This window comes from Carcharhinus amblyrhynchos, chromosome 22 (genome assembly GCF_965287045.1).
Source record: "Carcharhinus amblyrhynchos chromosome 22, sCarAmb.v2.hapA, whole genome shotgun sequence".
In the NCBI taxonomy this organism is placed as follows: Eukaryota; Metazoa; Chordata; class Chondrichthyes; order Carcharhiniformes; family Carcharhinidae; genus Carcharhinus; species Carcharhinus amblyrhynchos.
In genome coordinates, this window is record NC_137345.1 from 3,427,240 (window position 1) to 3,450,088 (window position 22,849).

General features: G+C 43.8%; 1 protein-coding gene across 1 annotated transcript in view; it reads right to left on the reverse strand.

Moving 5' to 3' along the window:
- The window catches only part of capza1b (capping actin protein of muscle Z-line subunit alpha 1b), a 54,380-nt gene that overhangs the window by 25,217 nt on the left and 6,314 nt on the right, over positions 1 to 22,849 (reverse strand). The window contains exon 2 of the mRNA XM_080209775.1: positions 2,176 to 2,239. Within this exon, the coding sequence (XP_080065901.1) occupies positions 2,176 to 2,239 (64 nt within the window). The remainder of the gene's footprint in view (positions 1 to 2,175; positions 2,240 to 22,849) is intronic.

Here is a 22,849-nt window from a genome sequence, read left to right on the forward strand (position 1 = left end):
ATGGAGGAGAAGCTTTAAAGGGTGATGATGTGGTCAGTTGTAACACAGGCAGAGAAATGTGTGAAAGGAATTAGTGCATCACAGCCACAATCACGTGGGGTACGCTTATGACTTCCATGAAAGCCATTTCAATGCTGTTGCAGTCAGAGAATTCTCAGCAGAGTTTCAAATATATATTCGCAAGAAAGTTGGGCAAAGATCTGGGAGACAAACAACATATTCAAGGGCTTGAGAGGAAAGCAAGGAAATAGAGTTGATGTTCACAAGGCCAGAAGGGTCCTGTGTAATTTTTCATAAATGGGGTATGTTGACAGATAGAAGTGAAGGGACAGTACTCAATAGGAGGGAACAAGTTACAATATCAGCTTACAATGGAGGCCAGGAAGAGAAGTCAGATGGTTAGCAGTTTAATGGGAATAGGGTCAAGGGAGCAGAGGATTGGTCTAACGAGCAAGCTGAAATCAGAGGGCATAAAACAAGGTAGCAGAGAGACTATCAAAATATAGGAGTTCAGGGCTAGCTTAGAAGGAACACAGCAGACGCAGCTGACCAAATGGTCTCAATCTTGGTGACAAATTAGTCAATGCATATGCTGCTGCAGGTGAGGAATGGGGGAGGAGAGGCTTATGGAGATGTCTGGTAGTCGAGAACTTACGCCAGGGTTATCTTTGTATTCTTGGGTGACCAAGGACTTGTAAGCCATTTTGGCATAGGAAATGTTTCATGTGATCCAACCGGATCAGCAATGAATGTCTAAACTAATTGTGAGCCATATACACTGAAAGCTTTTGGATTTAATGGAACAAATATTTCTCAAATAAAGGATTTGGCAAGTAATTGGACATTTGGACCCTAGGCAATATTCAAATCAACCATAAGACACCATCAAATATATCTTGCCCCTCCATAGAATAAAGAGTATAAAAGAAACCTTAAGGGAACCTCATTACAACAATGATAGAAAAAGCCCAATTGGTCTCCTTGGAAGAGAATCTATAATCAAGGGAAACTGGACACTGTGGGAGGGGTGATTGCATATTTGGGCATTCTATTGCTGTTTTGAGTGTTGTATTTCTCTTGCAACATACTTTGAACATTTTATTGTTAGTGCTAAGTAGTTCATAATGGAACAGCAACTCAATTGTATGCTTGATTAACCTAATAAAATTTAATATCTAATTCAGATGTTTGACTGTGTCCCAATATTGTCAATTCTCATGAATCAATATGACAGATGCTTACTACCACGCAGAGCAAGATCTAAGAACTCAGTGCAACCATCGATTAATCTTGGTATCTCTAAGTGTTTATAATAATTATAAGGTTGTCCAAACTCTAGCCCATGAGCTACGTGCAGCATTAGCCAAGTGATCAAATTATCTTAGGTTTATTTCTCATTCATTACTTTGTCTGCATTAACCAGGGTTCTTAATACTTTAACTGATTGATTTATATATATTCAAAATTATGGTAATGATCTGTATTCTTATCAGGATGTTGAAGATTTGATTCGATTTGATTTATTATTGCCACATGTAGTTGGATAGTGAAAATTATTGTTTCTTGCACATTATACAAAGCATACCATTCATAGAGAAGGAAAAGAGAGGGCACAGAATGTAGTCTTACAATCATAGCTAGGGTGTAGAAAAAGATCAACTTAATGCAAGGTAGGCCCATTCAGAAGTCTCATGGCAGCAGGGAAGAAGCTGTTTTTAAGTTGGTTGGTACTTGACCTCAAACTTTTGTATCTTCTTCCCAATGGGAGAAGATGAAACAGAGGATGTCCGGGGTGCACGGGATCCTTGATTATGCTGGCTGCTTCGCCGAGGCAGCGGGAAGTGTAGACAGAATCAATGGATGGGAGACTGGTTTGCTTGATAGATTGGGCTATGTTCATGATCTTTTGTAGTTTCTTGCGGTTTTGGGCAGAGCAGGAGTAAGCATTAATGAGAACATGAATTCCAGACATGATGATGGATACCAAAGCAGCATTTAAAGATTAAAAAGCTTGGTTATTCAGCTTCAGGGCAATAGAAGAGCAATTATTATATGCTGCATTGCCATACTGAAACAAATAGACAGGCAAGAAGACATGAATGGCTGCATGATCACAAACAGCAGGTTGGAGGTAACAATGCTGAGGAGAAGGCTGACTATTTTTCATTCACTTACCATTAAATACTTCATTGAATTCTCCAGGTGGTGCATGCATGATGAAGTTGGTGGCTATTTTCACCTAAAATCAAAACAGAAATTCACACATTTAGCAATCCTGCGCTTTTCTCACAATAAACATGGCATGCAGCTCTTAAATCACTTCAGAATCTTCTTCACCAGTATTCTTCCCCCCAAGCCCATCAATGAAATTACTGCTGGGTAGAAGTTCTACAATCCCATAATGTGCAAACTAACTTCTTTTATGATACTTTCCTCTCACTCACAAACAAGCACACGTGTGCACAAAAATGTTAGCATAAGAACAACCCACAACTGTAGCACAAATATACTGAACTGCTTAAAGACCTGTGTTCTTTAAGAAAATACACAAAAAGAAACTTAAGATGGCTGATACTATAAAAGGAATTTTGCAGAAGGGATCCCAAGGGAGGACATGGAAATTTGCATATGAGGAGCTGTCAAGGCCCACTTCAAAGGAAGGTGAAGGACATGCAAAAGACAGAGCTTTAATCTCCCGTTTGTGAAGACAATGGAAACTGTCCTCCCAGACAGCTACACGCTACTAGACTCCCAAAAATTATCTTCTGTTGACTGATCACACAGTATGTCAAAAAATTTGAGTTGAAAGCAAAACTGACTTTAATGCAAGACATGCCCATCTCCCTTCCCAGGAATACACACAGCAATTAGTTTAAAACTGATTCTGAAAACAAGTGTTTACCAGTGACAAACAAAAGCAAGAAGAAATACCAGTCTTCTAAGTAACCTCTGAGGAAACCCATGCAGACATGGGGAGAATGTGCAAACTCTGCACCAAGTCACCCAAGCCAAGAATCAAATCCAGATCACTGGCCCTGTGAGGCTGCAGTGCTAACCACTGTGGCACCCTATAGGCAGAGTCTTCAAGGTCATTTCCACTCATCTCAATGCGAGAATGCAAATGTTGTTCACACTGGATGATTATACACACATGCATATTAAATGGTAAAAGGGAGTGCAAATTCTTAGTGAAATCTCTCATCACCCCCTCCAACCCCAAGGCCACTGCAGGCAAGTGTAAACTGTTCCACACCTGGTTAGATCAGTATTCTGTATGGAGCAGGGGCTGAATTCAGAAGTCTTTCTGGTTTGTATGACAACAGCAGCTCAATATAAAAGCAACTAATAACTGAGACTTGTCATTGAGAAATTTTTGAGCAGGCTCCATCACAACAGTGACCGCTCTGAAAAGTCAATCATTTACACAAAGTTGCTTGCTGAAAATTTGAGAAGTTCTGACTTTTGTTGCTATTACAGACTCCACGCATGCAGCAATGAATAATCCCAATTCTTGGGAGAAAATCTGTGAAATGCCGTACAAGTAGCAAAAAACAAAGTACTGCAGACCCTGGAAACACGAGTAAGGCAGCATCTATGGAGAGGACAAGTGGGCATTTGAAGTTTATGGAGCCGTTGTCAAGACTGGAGAAATTTCAGCTCCATCAGTTAAGATTTTAGCACTGAATATTTCACTATGTACAGGTTGTCACCATCAGTTCCCATTTCTGAAAGCTTATTGAGACTTCCTGGAATGCTCAAAAAGTACACTGGAATATTTAACATTGACCCAATTGGACAAATGGGCTTTACCCATCTCATCTGAAAGACTGTCAGTACTGCACTGACAATCTTAATCCAGATTTTGTGCTCAAGTATTTTGGGTGGGGCTTGAACTCACAACTTTAGGGATCAGAGTGAAGTCTCAGCTATTTAAGACCAAGATGTAGACAAATTTCTTCAAAAGGTTTGAACCTTCGGAGCTCACTAGGTAGAGAGCTGTCTGTAGATGCTCAGTTGTTCAGTGCATTCAAGTCAGAGGTCGTTGGATACTGAGGGAATCAAGGAACAGGAGAATGGTGTGGGAAGGTGGAGTATATCAGCGATGATCTCAATGAATGCTGGAGCAGGCTTGAACGACCAACTCCAGCTCCCATTTCCGACGTTCTTCTGAATGACGGCCTGAGAATGCTATTAACTGAGCCAAGGTTGAGGCCTCCAGCAAACTTATTATGCACCCTGGGCTGTGGACTCGCTGCATGATGCTTTGTGTACTGACCATTACAAATGAAGAACAAAGAAAAGTACAACACAGGTACAGGCCCTTTGGCCCTCCAAGGCTATGCCAATCACGAAGACCCAACTAAACTAAGGAAAAACCTTCTGTCCTTACGTATCCCTCTACTCATGTGCCCATCCAGAAGCCTCTTAAATGTCGCTAATGTGCCTGCTTCCACTACCACCTCTGGCAGCACGTTCCAGGCCCCCACTATTCTCTTCGTGAAGAACTTCTCCCACACATTCCCCTTAAACTTTCTCCTCTCACCTTGAACCTGTGACCCCTCATAATTGACACTTCTACCTCTGGAAAAAGCCTCTGACTATCAACTCTGTCCATGTCTCTCCCCTCAGCCTGTCTTTTCAGTGAAAACAATTCTATTTTATTCAACTTCTCCTCAGCCAACACCCTTGAAACCAGGCAACATCCTGACGAACCTTCTTTGCACTCTCTCCAAAGCTTCCATGTTCTTCTAGTAGTGTGGTGACCAGAACTGCACGCAATCCCCCAAATGCGGCCTAACCAAGGTTTTGTGTAGCTGCAACATGATTTCCCAACTCTTGTACTTGATGCCCCGGCTGATGAAGGCAAACATGCCATATGCTTTCTTAATCACCTTGGCTACCTCCATTGTCACTCCTAGGGAAGCATGGACCTGCATGCCCAGATCTCTCTATATGTTAATGTTTCTAAAGGTTCTGTCATTTACCGTATAATTTACACTTGTGATCCTCCAAAATGCATCACTTCGCATTTGTCTGGATTAAACTCCATCTGCCATTTCTATGCCCAAGTCTCCAATCTATCTATAACCTGTCGTATCCTCTGACAATCCCTGGCACCATCAGCAACTCCACCAATCTTCGTGTCATCTGCAAATTTACTAATCAGGTGCCCCACATTTTCCCCTATTCAGAATAAAAACATTTTCCATCAATCGAGTAACATGGTAACCAACAGAGAGAAAGCTCTGCCTGGGGTAAGAGTCAATTCTGTGTCACAAGTGTTGGATTTCCAAAGGAACAATGTACATTTCCCAACAATGGAATAGAAAGCCAAAGCCCTGAATGCATTGAATGGCCAGTTATAAGTAAGTGTCCGTCAGCCAATTAATGAGCTCATAAACAACTTGCCTCAATAAAAATGTTCCTGTGTTCCTAACAAAATACATCAACTTATTAAAGTAATTGAAGCCAAATGAAATTGAATATTTAAGATGGCCAACATCCTACTGCATTCAATTTGACAGTTACAGGGAATCAACTAAACACAACAGTTCTTGTCTGAGGCTTTCTACACGTTGAATTCAATGAATAAAGAGAAACCAATAAGCATGGTGTGGCCCAGAAGGAAAAAACGTCAGCCATGATATGGCGTTGAGATTCAAGCAGCTTAGGACAACATATGGTTTTGTTAGGATCATAGTTAAAGTCGCTCACGTTCTCCTGTATTTTCAAATTTTCACCTTGAGTCTGCTCCATTCACATTTGGGAACACTACTACTTTGTCCAAGTGGCCAGCTTTACATAAAAGCCACAACACGCCATTCCATCATTGAAGGTTGTGTCACGTTGGAGCCCCAGTCAAACCCCTCACCTCTCCTACAAAATATACACACAGGAATCTCAAGCAGAGGTGGAGCCAGGAAATGAACAATCAAAAGGCAGAAGAAACAGAAAACTGCAAGTATTTTCACAGTATCCAGACTACCTTGCCGCCTGATATCAGTCATACAAAATTCACACCAAAAACTCAATGCTAGAAAGCTATAACTGAAGAAGTGACTCAACAACTTTACAATGACAAAATACTGTACACAGTGCAGAGTCAGGTTTCTTCAGTTGTACAAGTATAAGAACATAAGAAATAGGAGCAGGAGTAGGCCATCTAGCCCTTCGAGCCTGCCCCGCCATTCAATAAGATCATGGCTGATCTGTCGTGGCTCAGTTCCACGTTCCCGCCCTCTCCCCATAACCCTTAATCCCCTCGCTTATCAAAAACCCATCAACCCGCGTCTTAAAAATATTTAGTGAGGCAGCCTCCACCACTTCAACGGGCAGAGAATTCCAGAGATTCACCACCCTTTGAGTGAAGAAGTTCCTCCTCAACTCCATTCTAAACCGCACCCCCTTTATCTTGAGGCTGTGCCCCCTAGTCCTACTGTCCTTTCTGAGCGGGAAGAGTCTCTCCACCTCTATCCTATCCATCCCAATCATCATCTTATATAAGAACATAAGAACATAAGAAATAGGAGCAGGAGTAGGCCATCTGGCCCTTCGAGCCTGCCCCGCCATTCAATAAGATCATGGCTGATCTGTCGTGGCTCAGTTCCACTTTCCCGCCCTCTCCCCATAACCCTTAATCCCCTCTCTTATCAAAAACCCATCAACCCGCTTCTTAAAAATATTTAGCGAGGCAGCCTCCACCACTTCAACGGGCAGAGAATTCCAGAGATTCACCACCCTTTGAGTGAAGAAGTTCCTCCTCAACTCCGTTCTGAACTGCCCCCCCTTTATCTTGAGGCTGTGCCCCCTAGTCCTACTGTCTTTTTTGAGCGGGAAGAGTCTTTCCACCTCTATCCTATCCATCCCATTCATCATCTTATACGTCTCAATGAGATCTCCCCTCATTCTTCTAAACTCTAACGAGTACAAGCCTAGTTTATTCAGCCTCTCCTCATAGCTCAACCCCCTCAACTCCGGTATCAGCCTAGTAAACCCTCCTCTGCACTCCCTCCAAGGCCAAAATATCCTTGCGTAAGTACGGCGACCAAAACTGCACACAGTACTCCAGCTGCGGCCTCACCAATGCCCTATACAGCCGCAGCAAGACCTCCCTACTTTTATATTCAATCCCCCTCGCTATGAAGGCCAGCATCCCATTCGCCTTCCTGACCACCTGCTGCACCTGCAGGCTGGGTTTTTGCGACTCATGCACAAGGACCCCGAGGTCCCTCAGCACCGTCGCCTGCTGCAGTTTTTCGCCACGTAAGAAATAGTCCTTCCTACCATTATTCCTACCAAAGTGGACCACCTCGCACTTGCCAACATTAAATTCCATTTGCCATTTCCTGGCCCATTCGCCCAGCCTATCTAGATCCTTCTGCAGACTCTCCACACCCTCCGCGCAATTTGCCGTTCCACCAATCTTGGTGTCATCAGCAAATTTCGACACCATACACTCGGTTCCCTCCTCCAGATCATCTACATAAATGGTAAATATTTGAGGCCCCAGCACCGACCCTGGGGCACTTCACTAGTCACCAACCGCCAATCCGAATAGCACCCATTAACCCCCACTCTCTGCCTCCTATTTGACAACCAATCCTCTATCCACGCTAACACCCTACCCCCAACTCCATGCCCCCTTACCTTCTGCAATAACCTCTTGTGAGGTACCTTGTCAAACGCCTTCTGAAAATCAAGAAAGACCACATCCACCGGCTCTCCTCTATCCACCGCCCTAGACACATCCTCATAGAACTCCAATAAATTTGTCAGACACGACTTCCCCTTAACGAAACCAGTATGGCACACTGGTCAGGGGCTCTGCAGTTTGCTGGCCCTTTCTTCTTCTTAGATAGTTTTCTTGCAGTTGAGGACGACTTGCTTGTTTCCACAGTAAGCAAGTTCTCTGGCCACTTTGGAGATGGGGCAGACAATGATTAGCGGAGTGGGTGGAAGGGTCCCAGGTCGCCATGTACTTTTTTCCCTGTTGACACTTGGCTTCAGCTCTCGGTGATGAAACTCAGAGTGTGCAGATTTTCCCTGGATCCTTTTACTTCCACTTTGGGTGGTTTTGGGAATCCCCCACATGTTGGCTGGGGATGTTGCACTTTCTTTTAAAAGAGGCTTTGAAGGCATTCTGAAGCATTTCCTTTCCCTCCTTGCTTGCTGTGTTGAAGTCCCCAGTAGTGTGTTTGGTTCGAGAGTCTCATGTCAGGTTCGTGGATGATACATGTGGCTTGCCCAGCAGAGCCGATCGAGTGAGGTCAGGCTTCAAGGCTAATAACCAATAATAACTTTGCCACTGATCTGATTTTGACTTTTTTAAAAACACACACAGGAAATGTGAAAATTCAACAGTTTAGTCTATAGGGTACTGTCGGACACAGAACTGCACTCGAGAATACAGTACACTGTTCAGTTGCTGACAGCCACTTTAGAAAAATGTCAAATGACCATATTTGAAGCTAGATCAGTGAAAGCCTGCAAGGAAACAGACTATACTGTCAGGCCCAGGAGACTAGGAAATAGGTGATGGTGTGGCGGGGGTGGAGAAATTTATTGACAATCAAATCCTCTGCAACTACATCCCATGAAAATTCAAAGGCACACATTTGACTAAGTGCACACACGACTAAGATTTCAACATTTAACTGATAACCCTAATATACATCTTTCTTCAATTGATTGGGACTCAAATGTGCCCAAGCACATGATACAAGTTCACACTTCAAAACAGCACACTGAAGCAGCACTTCCAAGAATGCATGACTATCAGTTGAAGTGTTGACACTCTGAGTGGATGAACAGTTGCACACTTTGGAGGGGCTAGGCTGATGTGTGTGTGAAGACATTTCTCTTTCAATCAATACCAACACGAACACTATCTCATTGCGGTTTGTAGGATCTCGATGTGCACAAATTGGTGTAAAGCACTCTTGAACCTACAAGGAAATAACAGACACTCTACACAAATTTTTCATTTCTCCTTAAACACCATGGAATTGTGATTTACGAAACCACCAGCACAGTAACAATGTCCATTTTAAATGATTCGAGTTTGGCCACAGAATGCCAAATTATTCAAATCATATGGAGTTCTTAAAGGAGATGTTGATTTGCCAAGTTTCTAATTGATTGAACCCATTATTATTTTGCTGACTTTTTTAGGCAGTAAGGTCCAGATGTTAAAGGCAAAATACTACAGTTGCTGGAATCTGAAACAAAAACATTGGAGAGACTCAGAGGTCTGACAGCATCTGAAGATAGTAATCATGATGTGGAGATGCCGGCTTTGGACTGGGGTAAACACAGTAAGAAGTCTGACAACACCAGGTTTTAAGTCCAACTGATTTATTTGATAGTAAACTCACAAGCTTTCAGGGTTAAACTGCTAAGTTCTGGCATAGGTTGCTAAGCAGAACTCTCCATTCACCTGACGAAGAGTTTAACCTCGAAAGCTTGTGAGTTTACTATCAAATAAATCAGTTGGACTTAAACCTGGTGTTGTCAGATTTCTTACAGCATCTGAAGAGACAGAACAGAGCCGACACTGAGTCTGGATGACCTGTCAGGTCTGATGATGCAAGGTGAACTGAATGCATCCTATCGTGTGAATTCATGTCACCCAATTTCAAGTGCACAACTCAGCTATTCAGTGGATTAAGTTACTCTTGTGTTGGCGGTACTTTCAAATCAATGATGGAGAACTTTGGGAAAACTGGAAGTACAACTTCTCAAAGTGCAGCTGTTTCTGGCATTTCCTGTCACCCCCAAGATGGTAGGCCACCTGCTGGTAGTATTAACTAAGTGACTTGCTCAGCCCCTTCAGAAGAACAGTGAAGAGTAATCATGCTCATGCAGGACTGGAGACATTGAGGTTAGACCATGTCCCTCGACATCAATGACTCATTTATTTTAATTGCAAACTGACAGTTATAGGTTATTTTACTGAGACCATTTTTAAAAATTCATTTGCGGGATGTCAGCATTGCTGACTAGATCAGCATTTATTGTCCTAATTGTCCTTCAGAGGGTGGTGAGCTGCCTTCTTGAACTGCGGCAATCCAAGATGTAGGAACATCCACAGTGCTGGTAGGGAGGGGGTTCCAGGATTCCAGCAACAGTAAAGGAATAGCAATAGATTTCCAAATTAGGATGGTGAATGGCTTGGAGAGGAACCTCCAGATGGTGGTGCTCCCAGGTATCTGCTGCTCGTCCTTCTAGATGTAGTGGTGGGGGAGGTGGTTTGGAAGGTGCTGTCTAAGGAACCTTGGTGAGTTTCTGCAGTGTATCTTGTAAATGGTACACAATTTATTGGTGGAGGGATTGAATGTTTGTGGAAGGGGTACCAATCAAGCGGGCTGTTTTGTCCTGGGTAGTGTCAAGCTTGGGTGTTGGAGTTGAACTCATCCAGGCAAATGACAAGTATTCTATCACAGTTCAGACTTGCGTCTTTAGATGATGGACAGGCTATTATGCGTGGGGGCTGCCTGGCATTTGTATTACGCAAATGTTACTTGCCACTGTCAACCCAAGCCTGGATATTGTCCAGGTCTTGCTGCATTTGGAAATGAAACCTGAGGGCTTATGAACGGTATTGAACACTCTGCAATCAGCCTCACTTTTGACCTTACAATAGAAGGAAGGTCATGATGAAGCAGCTGAAGATGACTGGGCCTATGAACTACTGCAGTGATGTCCTGAGGCTGAGATGACTGACCTCCAACGACCATACTCATCTTCCTTTGTGCCAGGTATGACTCCAACCAGCGGAGAGTTTTCCCTGATTCCTACTAACACCAATTTTGTTAGAGTTGCTTGATGCCACACTTGTTCAAATGTTGCCTTGATGTCAAGGGCTGTTACTCTCATCTCACCTCTGGCATTCAGCATTTTTGACCATGTTTGAACCAAGGCTGTAATGAGGTCAGGAACTCAGTGACCCTGGCGAAACCCAAACTGAGCATCCGTGACCAGGTTACTGCTGAGTAAATGCCACTTGATAGCGCTGATGACGACCCTTCCATCACTTCGAGAGTAGACTAATGGAGCTATAATTGACCAGATCTGATTTTTGAAGGCCTGGTTTTTGTTTCATCATCGGGTAGATGCCAGTGTTGTAGCATGATAAGAATAGTTTGCTAGGGGCATGGTGAGTACTGGTGCACAAGTCTTCAGTACTATTGTCAGGGTCCAAAACTTCAGCTGTTCTTTGATATCACGTGAAGTGAACTGAATTGGCTGAAGATTGACATCTGTGATGCTGAGGGCCTCCAGCTGAGATGGATCATCTATTCAGTACTTCTGGCTGGAGTTTGTTGTGAATTTCAGCCTTATCTTTTGCACAGATGTGCTGGGCTCCTCCATCATTGAGGATGGGGTTATTTATGGAGCCTCCTCCTCCAGAGAGTTGTTTAATTGACCACCACCATGCATGGCTGGATGTGGCAGGACTGCAAACTTCGGTCTGAAGGTTACAGAATCACTTAGTTCTGTCTATTACTTACTGTTTGGCACACAAGTAATCCTGTGTTGCAGCTTCACTGGTTGACAACTCACTTTTGGGTATGCCTCGTGCTGTTCTTGGCATGCCCTCTTACACTCTTCATTGAACTAAGGTTGATCCCTTGGCTTGGTGGTAATGGTAGAGTTGGGGAGATGCTGGGCAATTGAGGTTACACATTGTGCCTGTGTACAAATCTGCTGCTACTGATGACCCACAGCACCTCATGGTTGCCTAATCTTGAGTTACTAGGTCTGTTTGAAGTCTTGCTCATTTAACACAGTGGTAGTGCCACATATAATGAAGGGCATCCTCAATGTGAAGATGGGACTGCATCTCCACAAGGATTGTACAGTGGTCACCACTACCGATACTGTCATGGACATTTGCATTTGTGACAAGAAGATTGGTGAGGATGAGGTCAAGAATGCTTTTTCCTTTGCCAGTTGCCACAGACCCAGCCTAGCAGTTAGATCCTTTAGGACCCAGCCATCTTGGTCTGTGGTAGTATAACTGAGCCATTCTTGGTGATGGAAATTGAAGTCCTCCACCCAGAATATATTCTGTGCCCTTGCCACCCTCAGTGCTTCTTTTAAGTGATATTCAACATGGAGCACGGATTCATCAGCTGAGAGGGAAATGTTTTGTGGTAATGAGGGTCCCTTACCCACATTTGACTTAGTACTATGAGACTTCATGATATCCAGAGTTGATGTTGAGGACTCTCAGGACAACTCCCTTCCAACTGCATACCATGGGCTGCCTGCCACCTCTTCTGGGTCTGTGTGGGACAGAACATACCCAGGAATAGTGATGGCCGTGTCTGGAACATTATCTGTAAGGTATGATTCCGTGAGAATGACTATGACAAGCTATTGCTTGACTAGTCTGTGAGTCGGCTCTCCTGACTTTGACACTAGCTCCTAGATGTTAGTAAGGAGAATGTTGCAGGGTCATCAGGACTGGGTTTGCTATTGTCATTTCCAGTTGATGCAGGGTGATCTGTCCAGTTTCATTCTTTTATAGTGGTTAAATACAACTGAAGCCATTTCAGAGGGCATTTAAGAGTCAACCACATTACTGTGGGTCTGAAGTCACATGTAGGCCAGAGCAGATAAGGAAGACAGATTTTCTTCCCTGAAGGATATTAATGAACTAGTGGGGTTTTTGTTATGACAATCAACAATGGTTTTATGGTCATCATTTGGCCTTTAATTCCAACTATTTAATTGAATTTTTAAAAATTCACCATCGGCTATGGTGGGATTCAAACATGGGTCCCCAGGTTATCTGGATTACTGGTCCAATGATAATACCATTAAGTTGCTTCCTCTGCTTAAAGTTTTTATTGTTAATTAATCATTTTTTAAAAAAACTAATGGCATAATTCAAATTCTTAAACTACCATGCTGAGTTTCAAATTCATTTTTTGGATGGTTAATCCAAGCCTCCCAACTACTGACCCACTAATTTAGCCATCACAGGACACTACTCACAACTTGTATGATAAGGAGTTGCCAGCGTTGGACTGGGGTAAGCACAGTAAGTAGTCTCACAACACCAGGTTAAATTGGTAGCACGAGCTTTCGGAGCGGTGCTACCAAATAAACCTATTGGACTCTAACCTGGTGCTGTGAGACTACTTACTGTGCACAATTTGTATGTTAGTGCTTAAAATGCTGAATTAGATTGCAAAGAGAGATTCGGCTGACAGCTGTACTTTTACTTCCCCTTTTGGCGAGTTTCATCATGGCGAGGTACTCCGTGGAGGGCAGGTTCACCCCAAGACAGCATCTTCTGACTCAAATGTGTGAAGGTATCATTTTGTTTGAGTCACATGGGTGTAGGCTATCTGGGTGGTGGGGGGAGAAGCAGCAGCCCGACAGCTTCAAGTCGAGTGATAAGAACAGCCCATTGTAAATCAGCAATAGTGCCACATTCCTCTCCTGCTGAGCCACACCCTGCATTCGTCTCCCACACAGGAAGTTTCGCTAACAGTCTTATTATAAACTGCCAACAGAGCTTTGTGCTCAACAGTTTCTGATCCTGTCTGGGCATGGTTTCTCTCAGACCTAAATTCCTACGGCTGAAAGTTACTCGAGTGGTTATAAACTGACTATTCAATCACAAATCTCTCAGTTGTGCACTCACTCCTAGTAAATGAAAAGGTTTACATTTATATTGACCCTTTCATGATCTCAGGAATTTGCACCCAAAGTACATTTGAAGCATTGCCACTGTTGTAATGTTGGGGAGGCCAATTTGCGCACAGCAAGATCCAGCTAACAGCAATGTGATTTAGATCAGACATTCCAATTTACAATTAGCAGCTGATAGTTAAATATTTATAGAATCATAATGTAAAAGGCGGCCATCTGGCCCATCGAGTTGGCACCAACCACAATGCCACCCAGTCCCTACCCCCGTAAGAACAAAATGATAAGAACAAAATAAAAACAGAACTAGGAGCAGGGATAGGCCATCTGGCCCCTCGAGCCTGGTCCGCCATTCAATAAGGTTATGGCTGATCTTTTTGTGGACTCAGCTCCACTTATCCACCCACTCACTATAACCCTTAATTTCTTTACTGTTCAAAAATTTACCTATCCTTGCCTTAAAAACATTCAATGAGGTAGCCTCAACTGCTTCACCGGGCAGGGAATTCCACAGATTCACAAACTTTTGTGTTAAGAAGTTCCTCCTCAACTCAATCCTAAATCTGTTTCTCCTGATTTTGAGGCTTTGGCCCCCTAGTTCTAGTTTCACCCGCCAGTGGAAACAACTTCCCTGCTTCTATCTTACCTATTCCCTTCATAATCTTGTATGTTTCTATAAGATCTCCACTCATTCTTCTGAATTCCAACGAATGTAGCCCGAGTTTAACCTTATGCATTTTACCCTAGCTAACTCCCCTGACACAAAGGGATAGTTTAACACAGCCAATCCCCCTAACCTGTGCATCTTTGGACTGAGAAAAGAAACCAGTGCACCCGGAGAAGGTGCAAACTTCACACAATGACCAAAGCTGGGAATCGAACCAAGTCCCTGGCACTGTGACGCAGCAGTGCTAACCACTCTGCCACCGTATCATTCTAATAGTGACCACAAGAGGAGCAGAAGAGTTCTGTTAAGTATCACTGGCTTTTTTGCATCCAGGTGAGAAACCAGAAAGGTCCTTGGTTAAACAATCCCACCTTCAACATAACAACACTGGAAACGTCAGTTAGTGCTCGCCCTCTGACTCAGAGTGAAGGGCACCACCACTGAGCCACAATCAGCAGGTTGGAGAGGTAAGGGATATGACTAACGGAAACAAGCTGCGATTTCCACTCCTGATTGCCACCCAATGCTAGAAAATCAAGTGGGGACCTTCGTCAAAATTGGGTTTGTCAATCTGATGTTAAATATCCTGTTAACACCATTCAACTCTTGAAACGTGATCCTTTCAGTGAGGATATTGCTAGAAAACATACCAGATGCTCTTCATAAATTTACATCTGGAGGAAATAAAGTGAGAGGGAGGGGACAGAATAAAACAAAGTGCATACAAACAACACAATCTTCTACATCTTCCAACACAAGCAGTGATATCTCAAATGGGATCTCAATTCTCAATAATCACCCGTGACAGAGGGTCTGGGAAAGTGGATACCACTCTAATTGAACTGTCACTGGGCAGTTTTAATAATCTAATCAAATCCATCAGTTCAGCTTCCAACCAGCACGTACAGTTTGTGAAATCTACTGTGCAGTTTTTCTCGCTGCCCCGGTCTTCTCACTGCAAAGTGACTGCATCCCAGGCTGTGGATGTTACTGTATAATTTCTTCATGATGCTGTCCTGACAAGATTCTCCTTCCTCAGAGGTTCTCTTACTCATTAACTGTCTGAACATAAGAACATAAGAAATAGGAGCAGGAGTAGGCCATCTAGCCCTTCGAGCCTGCCCCGCCATTCAATAAGATCATGGCTGATCTGTCGTGGCTCAGTTCCACTTTCCCGCCCTCTCCCCATAACCCTTAATCCCCTCTCTTATCAAAAACCCATCAACCCGCGTCTTAAAAATATTTAGCGAGGCAGCCTCCACCACTTCAAGAAGTTTGGAGATCTAACAATTGGAAAACCTTAGGCTAAAGGCCTCAAGAATCCAATCTAGGATTTCTCCTCAGCCCTTGCAAACACGAATTCACTTGTCTGGTAAAAAACAGCACTTTATGTGGTTACCCCTCATCCTGCCCTCCCAGCAGTGCTGATTTTTCCTGCTGTCACCCTAGTGGCAGCCTCTGCAGCTCTCCATTGGGAGCACATTGGAATTGTTCAGCTCGTGAACAGGACAAGCCCTTTCTTTTCCTTTGCACAGCCACACTAATACCATACATCTGTATAAGATCATGAGTTGTATTACAGGTGCAGAACAAATATGATTTCATGCCTTTTCCATCAGGAGGAAGACCCTGCCCCACTGCAGGGTAGCACGCCAAATTGAAGCAACAATCCTGCCCCACTGCAGAGTAACAACCTGCAGCACCAACTCCACTCCACTGCAGAGTAACAACCTGCAGCAACAATCCTGCTCCACTGCAAGGTAGCACACCAATTTGAAGCAACAATCCTGCCCCACTGCACAGTAACAACCTGCAGCAACAACTCCGCTCCACTGCAGAGTAACAACCTGCAGCAACAATCCTGCTCCACTGCAGAGTAACACCCAATATGGAGCAACAACCCTGCTCCACTGCAGGGTAACAACCTGCAGCAACAACCCTGCTCTACTGCAGGGTAACAATCTGCAGCAACATGCCTGCTCCACTGCAGTGTAAGAACTGGCAGCAACAATCCTGTTCCACTTCAGGGTAACACGCCAAAATGGAGCAACAACTCTGCTCCACTGCAGAGTAACAACCTGCAGCAACAATCCCGCTCCACTGCAGTGTAAGAACCGGCAGCAACAATCCCGCTCCACTGCAAAGTGACACGCTAATATGAAGCAACAATTCTGCCCAACTGCAGAGTAACAACCTGCAGCAACAATCCCGTTCCACTGCAGAGTGACATGCCAATATGCAGCAATGACAGTGCTCCACTGCAGAATAACAACATGCACCAACAATCTTGCCCCACTGCAGAGAAACATGACAACCTGCAGCAAAAACACCACTCCACTGCAGTGTAATACGACAGTATGCAACAAGAACCTTGCTCCACCTCAGAGCAATACAACTCTACACATAGCTGGAAAGATATGGTATTCACCTGCAATCCCAGGAATCAGTCTGGTAAACCTTTGCTGTACTCCCTGTATAGTCAAGGATATCCTTCCTCAGGTACGCACACCAAAACTGCACACAATACTCCAGGTGTGACCTCACCAAAACCCTATACAATTACAATAAAACACCTCTACTCGTACACTCAAATCATATCATTTGCCTACTTTTCTGCCTGCTGTGCCTGCGTGCTTATGTTCAGCGACTGGTGCAGGAGAATACTGAGGTCTCGCTGAATTTCCACCTCTCACAACTTAAACCAATTCAGGCAATCTGTCTTCCTATTATTGCTATCGGAGTGGGTGAACTCGTATGTATCCACCTAACACTGCCATGCAGATATCCACATCTTTAAAAATAATGTGAACAGTTGGGTCCTAGCACACACCCAGATTGCCAATTGTGCCCACGGAATGGGGAGAATCCCAGGTTTGTCAAGGGTATTCATGGCTGTTCAACACAAATCCAGGAAGCCAAACCTGCTGGTTTTGTGGTATATAGTTCAGCAAGTGGAGAATTTACCTGTCAAAACATCAGTGTTAGGTCCACTCACAGAACAGATTCCTCCAGACTCCACCAGGAGTTATAAAAACAGGATAACAAAGGGATCAGGGACACTGCAGTGGAGAACACTCTGTGCTCAAGTAATCAACATCGACTACCTTAACCTGGGCATGTGGAGAACAATTTCTCCCATATCCACAGGAGGAATTACAAGGTGCATCTTTCCAAAATCATTGTAAAAACCCACTCATGATCCCATTGTCCATTCATCATTTCTCAAATAAGGAAATATTCCACTTCATATGCTGCAGTGCAGAAGGAGGCCATTCGGCCTATCGAGCCTGCACTGACCACAATCCCCATAACCTCTCATGTTTACCCTGCTAATTCCCCTGACATTAAGGGACAATTTAGTATGGCCAATGCATCCAACCAGCACATCTTTGGATTATGGGAGGAAACCGGAGCACCTGGAGGAAACCCACGCAGATACAGGGAGAGCGTGCAAACTCCATACAGACAGTGACCCAAGCTGAGAATCGAACCTGGGTCCCTGTTGCTGTGGGGCAACAATGCTAACCACTGCACCACCATGCCGTCCCAAAATCTGGCTTATGCTGATAAGTGGCAAGTAATACTAACAATACGCAAATGCCAGTAATAACCATCTGCGATGAGAGAAACTGATATTCAGTGGCACTAGCACCAATGAATGCTCATCCTAGGGGCTGGAACTAACAAGAAACCTAACTGGACCAGCCACATGACACTTCCTGACTCTCCAGAATTTTTCTACCACATGCAAGGAAAGCAGTGTGATGGTGCAATCTCCATTTGTTGGACTGGTGCAGCAACAACGCAAGCTTGATAAAATTCAGGGCAAGATAGTGATGTGATTGATAGCCCCAGAACTGAGTGCTATTCCAACGAGTGAACTAAACCTCCATTCCCATCTCCTTAAAATCCATAGTTTTGACCAAGCTGTCAATCATACCTCTCATGTCTTTCAGCTTAAGTCTCCACAGTTATCTAATGATGCCTCTTTGAAGAGCAGTACGGGAAGTTTTAGTAACAGCAGGAAGCCATTTAACATTGGAGGTAGTTATGCTATGTTACATCATGACAAATCTATACCTCTACTCTGTTAACTTAATTAAATGTCATGGAATCAAAGTATCTTGTCTAATAAAAACTGATCTACCTCAGGTTTAAAATTTTCACTTGATCTCCAGGGTCAATAGTTTTTGGGAGAAGAGTGCTTCAGATTTCCACTGCCCTTTGCCTGAAAGGCATTTTAATGCATTGGTTCCCAATCCCTTGATTTTAATATAATCTTTCTTTAAATCTCCCTATCTCAAATTTCCTCCAGCCCCTACAATTATGGCTTCTGATGCATGACTGAATTTTAATAACTCCAGCATTGGTGGCCATGCCTTCAGCTGCCAAGGCCCTGAGCTCCACAAGTCTTGTCCTAAACCTCTCCACTTCCAGGACGGCACAGTGGCACAGAGGTTAGTACTGCTGCATCAGAGCACCAGGGACCCAGGTTCGATTCCCAGCTTGGGTCATTGTCTGTGTGGAGTTTGCACATTCTCCCTGTGTCTGTGTGGGTTTCCTCAGGGTGCTTGGGTTTCCTCTCACAGTCCGAAAGATGTGCTAGTTAGGCTGACTGGCTTTGCTAAATTCTCCCTCAGTGTACCCGACCAGGCGCCGGAGTGTGGTGACTAGGGGATTTTCACAGTAACTTCATTGCAGCGTGAATGTAAGTGTTAAGCCTACTTATGACATATATACTTCACTTTCCTTTAAGGAAATTGTTAAAACATGCTGCTTTGACTGAACCTTTGATAATTTGCCTCAATTTCTCACACGAATGCGTCAATTTGTTTTTGGTTATTTGCTCGTCAACCGCCTTACTACTTTAAAAGGTTCTGTATAAATGCAAACAATTGTTGTTCAGAACGACCCAGAAGAAATAACAGTGGCAAGCACTGCTGTCTCACAGCATCAGATACCCAGGTTCAATTCTGGCCTCGGGTGGCTGTGAGAGTTTGCACACTCGCCCTGTGTCTGTGTGGATTTCCTCCGGTTACTCTGGTTTCCTCCCACACTCCAAACAGGTTGGGTGGATTGGCCATGCTGAATTGCCTGTTGATGTCAGGGAGATTAGCAGGGTAAATAGGTGGTGCTACAGGGATAGGGCATGGACGGGATTGTCATCAGTGCAAGCACGATGGGCTCAACGGCTTCTTTCTGCACTGCTATGATTCTGTTAAATAGTCTTTTTCCACCCCTGCAACTCTATTATGTAAAACAATGTAAGTGGATCATCCTTTAATCTTCTATATTCAATTGAGTTTTGCAACATTAATTACTAACATTTGTGAACAAACTGGCAGCCATGAAGGAGCAGTAGAAGATCTCAGAGCAGCAAGCAGAGTGACACTGATAGAGAGAATGAGAAAAGTTGAAACTGCAGCTATGATTTTTTTTAGTTAAGCGGAACAAGCACATTTGTAAACGTTTCTCACTGGAACACTCATCAAAATCTTGAACGCCTTTGGCTGTATTGAACTTCCTGTTATCTGCAGCGAGGCATTTGAATATTACCATTTCAGGTAAAAATACTGCACTTCAGAGAACCCAACTTCCTCTTGCTCACTGGTGCAATAAGTTACCAGCAAAAGATCTGCATTACTTGACTGCAATTCACAGCACGCAACCAACAGTACAAAAAACCTACATCCAGCAATAATCGCAATGAATAAAATAATGCAGCATAGCAGGAGTCCATTCAGCCCACCATGCTTCTGCTAGCTTTATGAATGAGTGCCCAATTAATCCATTTTCCATTTCTTTTAGCTCCACAATTCTTTTGGAAAAAGCATTTTCTTAATTATCAAGACGCTTCATGGCTTTGATTAGCTCTTTCAAACAGACAGATGATAAGTTGGAGAAAAGTACCAAGGAGCAAGAGGGGTCAGATTGCGTTGCTGCCATGGCTTAGTGGGGATCAAAAAGGTTGCGAGTTCAAGCCTCTTACAAGAGATTTGAGCACATAATCCAGGTTGACACCGTGTGCAGTCTTGAGAGTGTACTGGACTGTCGGAGGTGCTGCCTTTCAGATGAGACAGTAACAGAGCAGAAGAATTTTCATCAATGTCCAGGTGCTCACATTTATCTGTCAATGAACATCACTAGCCAAGCAGCACCTTGGTACAGTAGTTAGCACTGCTGCCTCTCTATGCCAGGGACCCGGGTTTGATTCAGGCCTGGAGGTGACTGTGTGGAGTTTGCATGTTTTCCACGTGTTTGCGTGAGTTTCCTCCCACAGTTCAAAAATGTGTAGGTTAGATGGATTGGCCATAGTAAATGCATGCGGTTATGGGGATAGAATGGAGGGGAGGGGCTAGGTGGGATGCTATTTCAGAGAAATAGTTCAGACTTGATGGGCTGAATGGCCTCTTCCTGCACTGTACGGATTTGATTAACTTCCTATTGTGTAAACCTACACCTGCATTCCTGTATTACAAAAGTGATTACACTTTAAAAGCATCACTAGCTATAGAATATTTTGTGACGTTGATGCTGTGAGTGCATGACATAAATGCCAGTTACTGGTTTAAGCACCACAAAAACAGAACAATCAAATGATCACCTGAACCTGGATCACCTTGAAGCACTTCTGAACAATTTCAATAAACCATTTTTTCACTGGCAGCAGGTATTGTGACCCACCAGAATCCACAACTGAATCAGATGACTTGGGATTTAATTACATTGCAGGAAAACACACAGCCATTTCCTTAGCTGAAAATAAAGTTGAACCCTTAGAGAGCATTGACATACAGAGGGATCTGGGCATACAGGTCCACGGACCCTTTATAGTGGCAACACAGATGAATAAGGTGGTCATGAAGGCACACAGCATGCTTGCCTTCACTGACCGGGCATGGAGTATAAAAGTTGGCATGTTACAGCATTTGGAATATTGCGTGCAGCTCTGTTTGCCACAATGCCAGAAGGGCATGGATACTTTGGAAAAGGTGCAAAGAAGATTTACTAGGATGTTGCCTGGTCTGGAGAGCTTCAGGTATGAGGAAAGGTTGGATAAAGTCGGATTGTTTTCATGAGAAAGACAGAGGCTGAGAGGCAACCTGATAGAAATCTATAAAATTACAAGGGGCATAGATAAGGTCAATAGTCAAAAACCTTTTCACAGGGCGGAAGGGTCGACTACTAGAGAGCCCAGGGTTTAATGTGAGAGGTGGTAAGTTTAGGGGAGACGTGCGGAGAAAGTTTTCCACACAGAGGGTGGTGGGTGACTGGAAGGCACTGCCAGTGGAAATGATGGAAACAGGCATGTTAAAACATCCAAGGTCTATCTTGATAGACACATGAACAGGTGGTGAACAGAGGGATAGAAACCGCATCAGAGCAGGCCTGGTGGGCCGAAGGGCCTGTTCCTATACTATGTTTGCTTTGCTCTCTTTGTAACTCCAGTACTGTTAGCAGTTTGTTTGGTTCCTGACTGTAGTGAGGTGGCCACTATCAATATAGCTCCGCATATACCTACTGGAAGGATACCAGGGAAAACCTAAAGGAAGAATCAACAATTGAGAGATCTGTAAAAATAAATCCACAACTTGCCTGTCTCAAACTATCCTGCTTTTTAAAAGTATTCCTCTTCCATCTTGAGATGTAACAAGCAATTCTGCAGCCAAGATTTTTTAAAAAAAATTCTGCTCCAAATTGTTAGCAGCTAAAACCAAAACACACCAGAGAATAATCGTGGACAAGATTCCCGTGAAAGCAACAAGCTTTTTCAGGATTTCCGGCAACTTCCATTTAGTTCCCTAGACATGAAATGCATCATGTGAAGACAGCACATCAAACTATCAATTTCAGATAACATCAAAAAGGGAAAAGTGTCAACTCCCTCAAAGAAATAACGACGTGCATTTAGATAGTGCCTTTCATCACCTCATCCCAAAAGCAAAGAAAATTACAGCACAGGGACAGGCCCTTCTGCCCTCCAAGGCTGCACTGGCCATGCTGCCTGACTGAACTAAAACTCCCTATCCTTCCAGGGACCATATCCCTCTATTCCAATCCTATTCATGTACTTGTCAAGACGCCCCTTAAAAGTTACTGTCGTATCTGCTTTAACTATCTCCCCTGGCAGCAAGTTCCAGGCACCCACCACCTTCTGTGTAAAAGACTTACTTCATACATAGCCTTTGGCCTTCTCCCTCGCACCTCAAACCTGTGCCTACTAGTAATTGACTCTTCCACCCAGGGAAATAGCTTCTAACTATCCACTCAGTCCATCCCCCTCATAATCTAGTAGAGTTTTATCAGGTCATCCCCTCAACCTGTGTCGTTCCACTGAGAACAAACCAAGTTTCTCCAATCTCTCCTCATAGCTAATGCCCTCCATACAGGCAACATCCTGGTAAATCTTTTCTGTATCCTCTCCAAAGCCTCCACATTCTTCTGGTAGCATGGCAACACAAGAATTGAACACTATATTCTAAGTGCGGCCGAACTAAGGTTCTAAAAATCTGCAACATG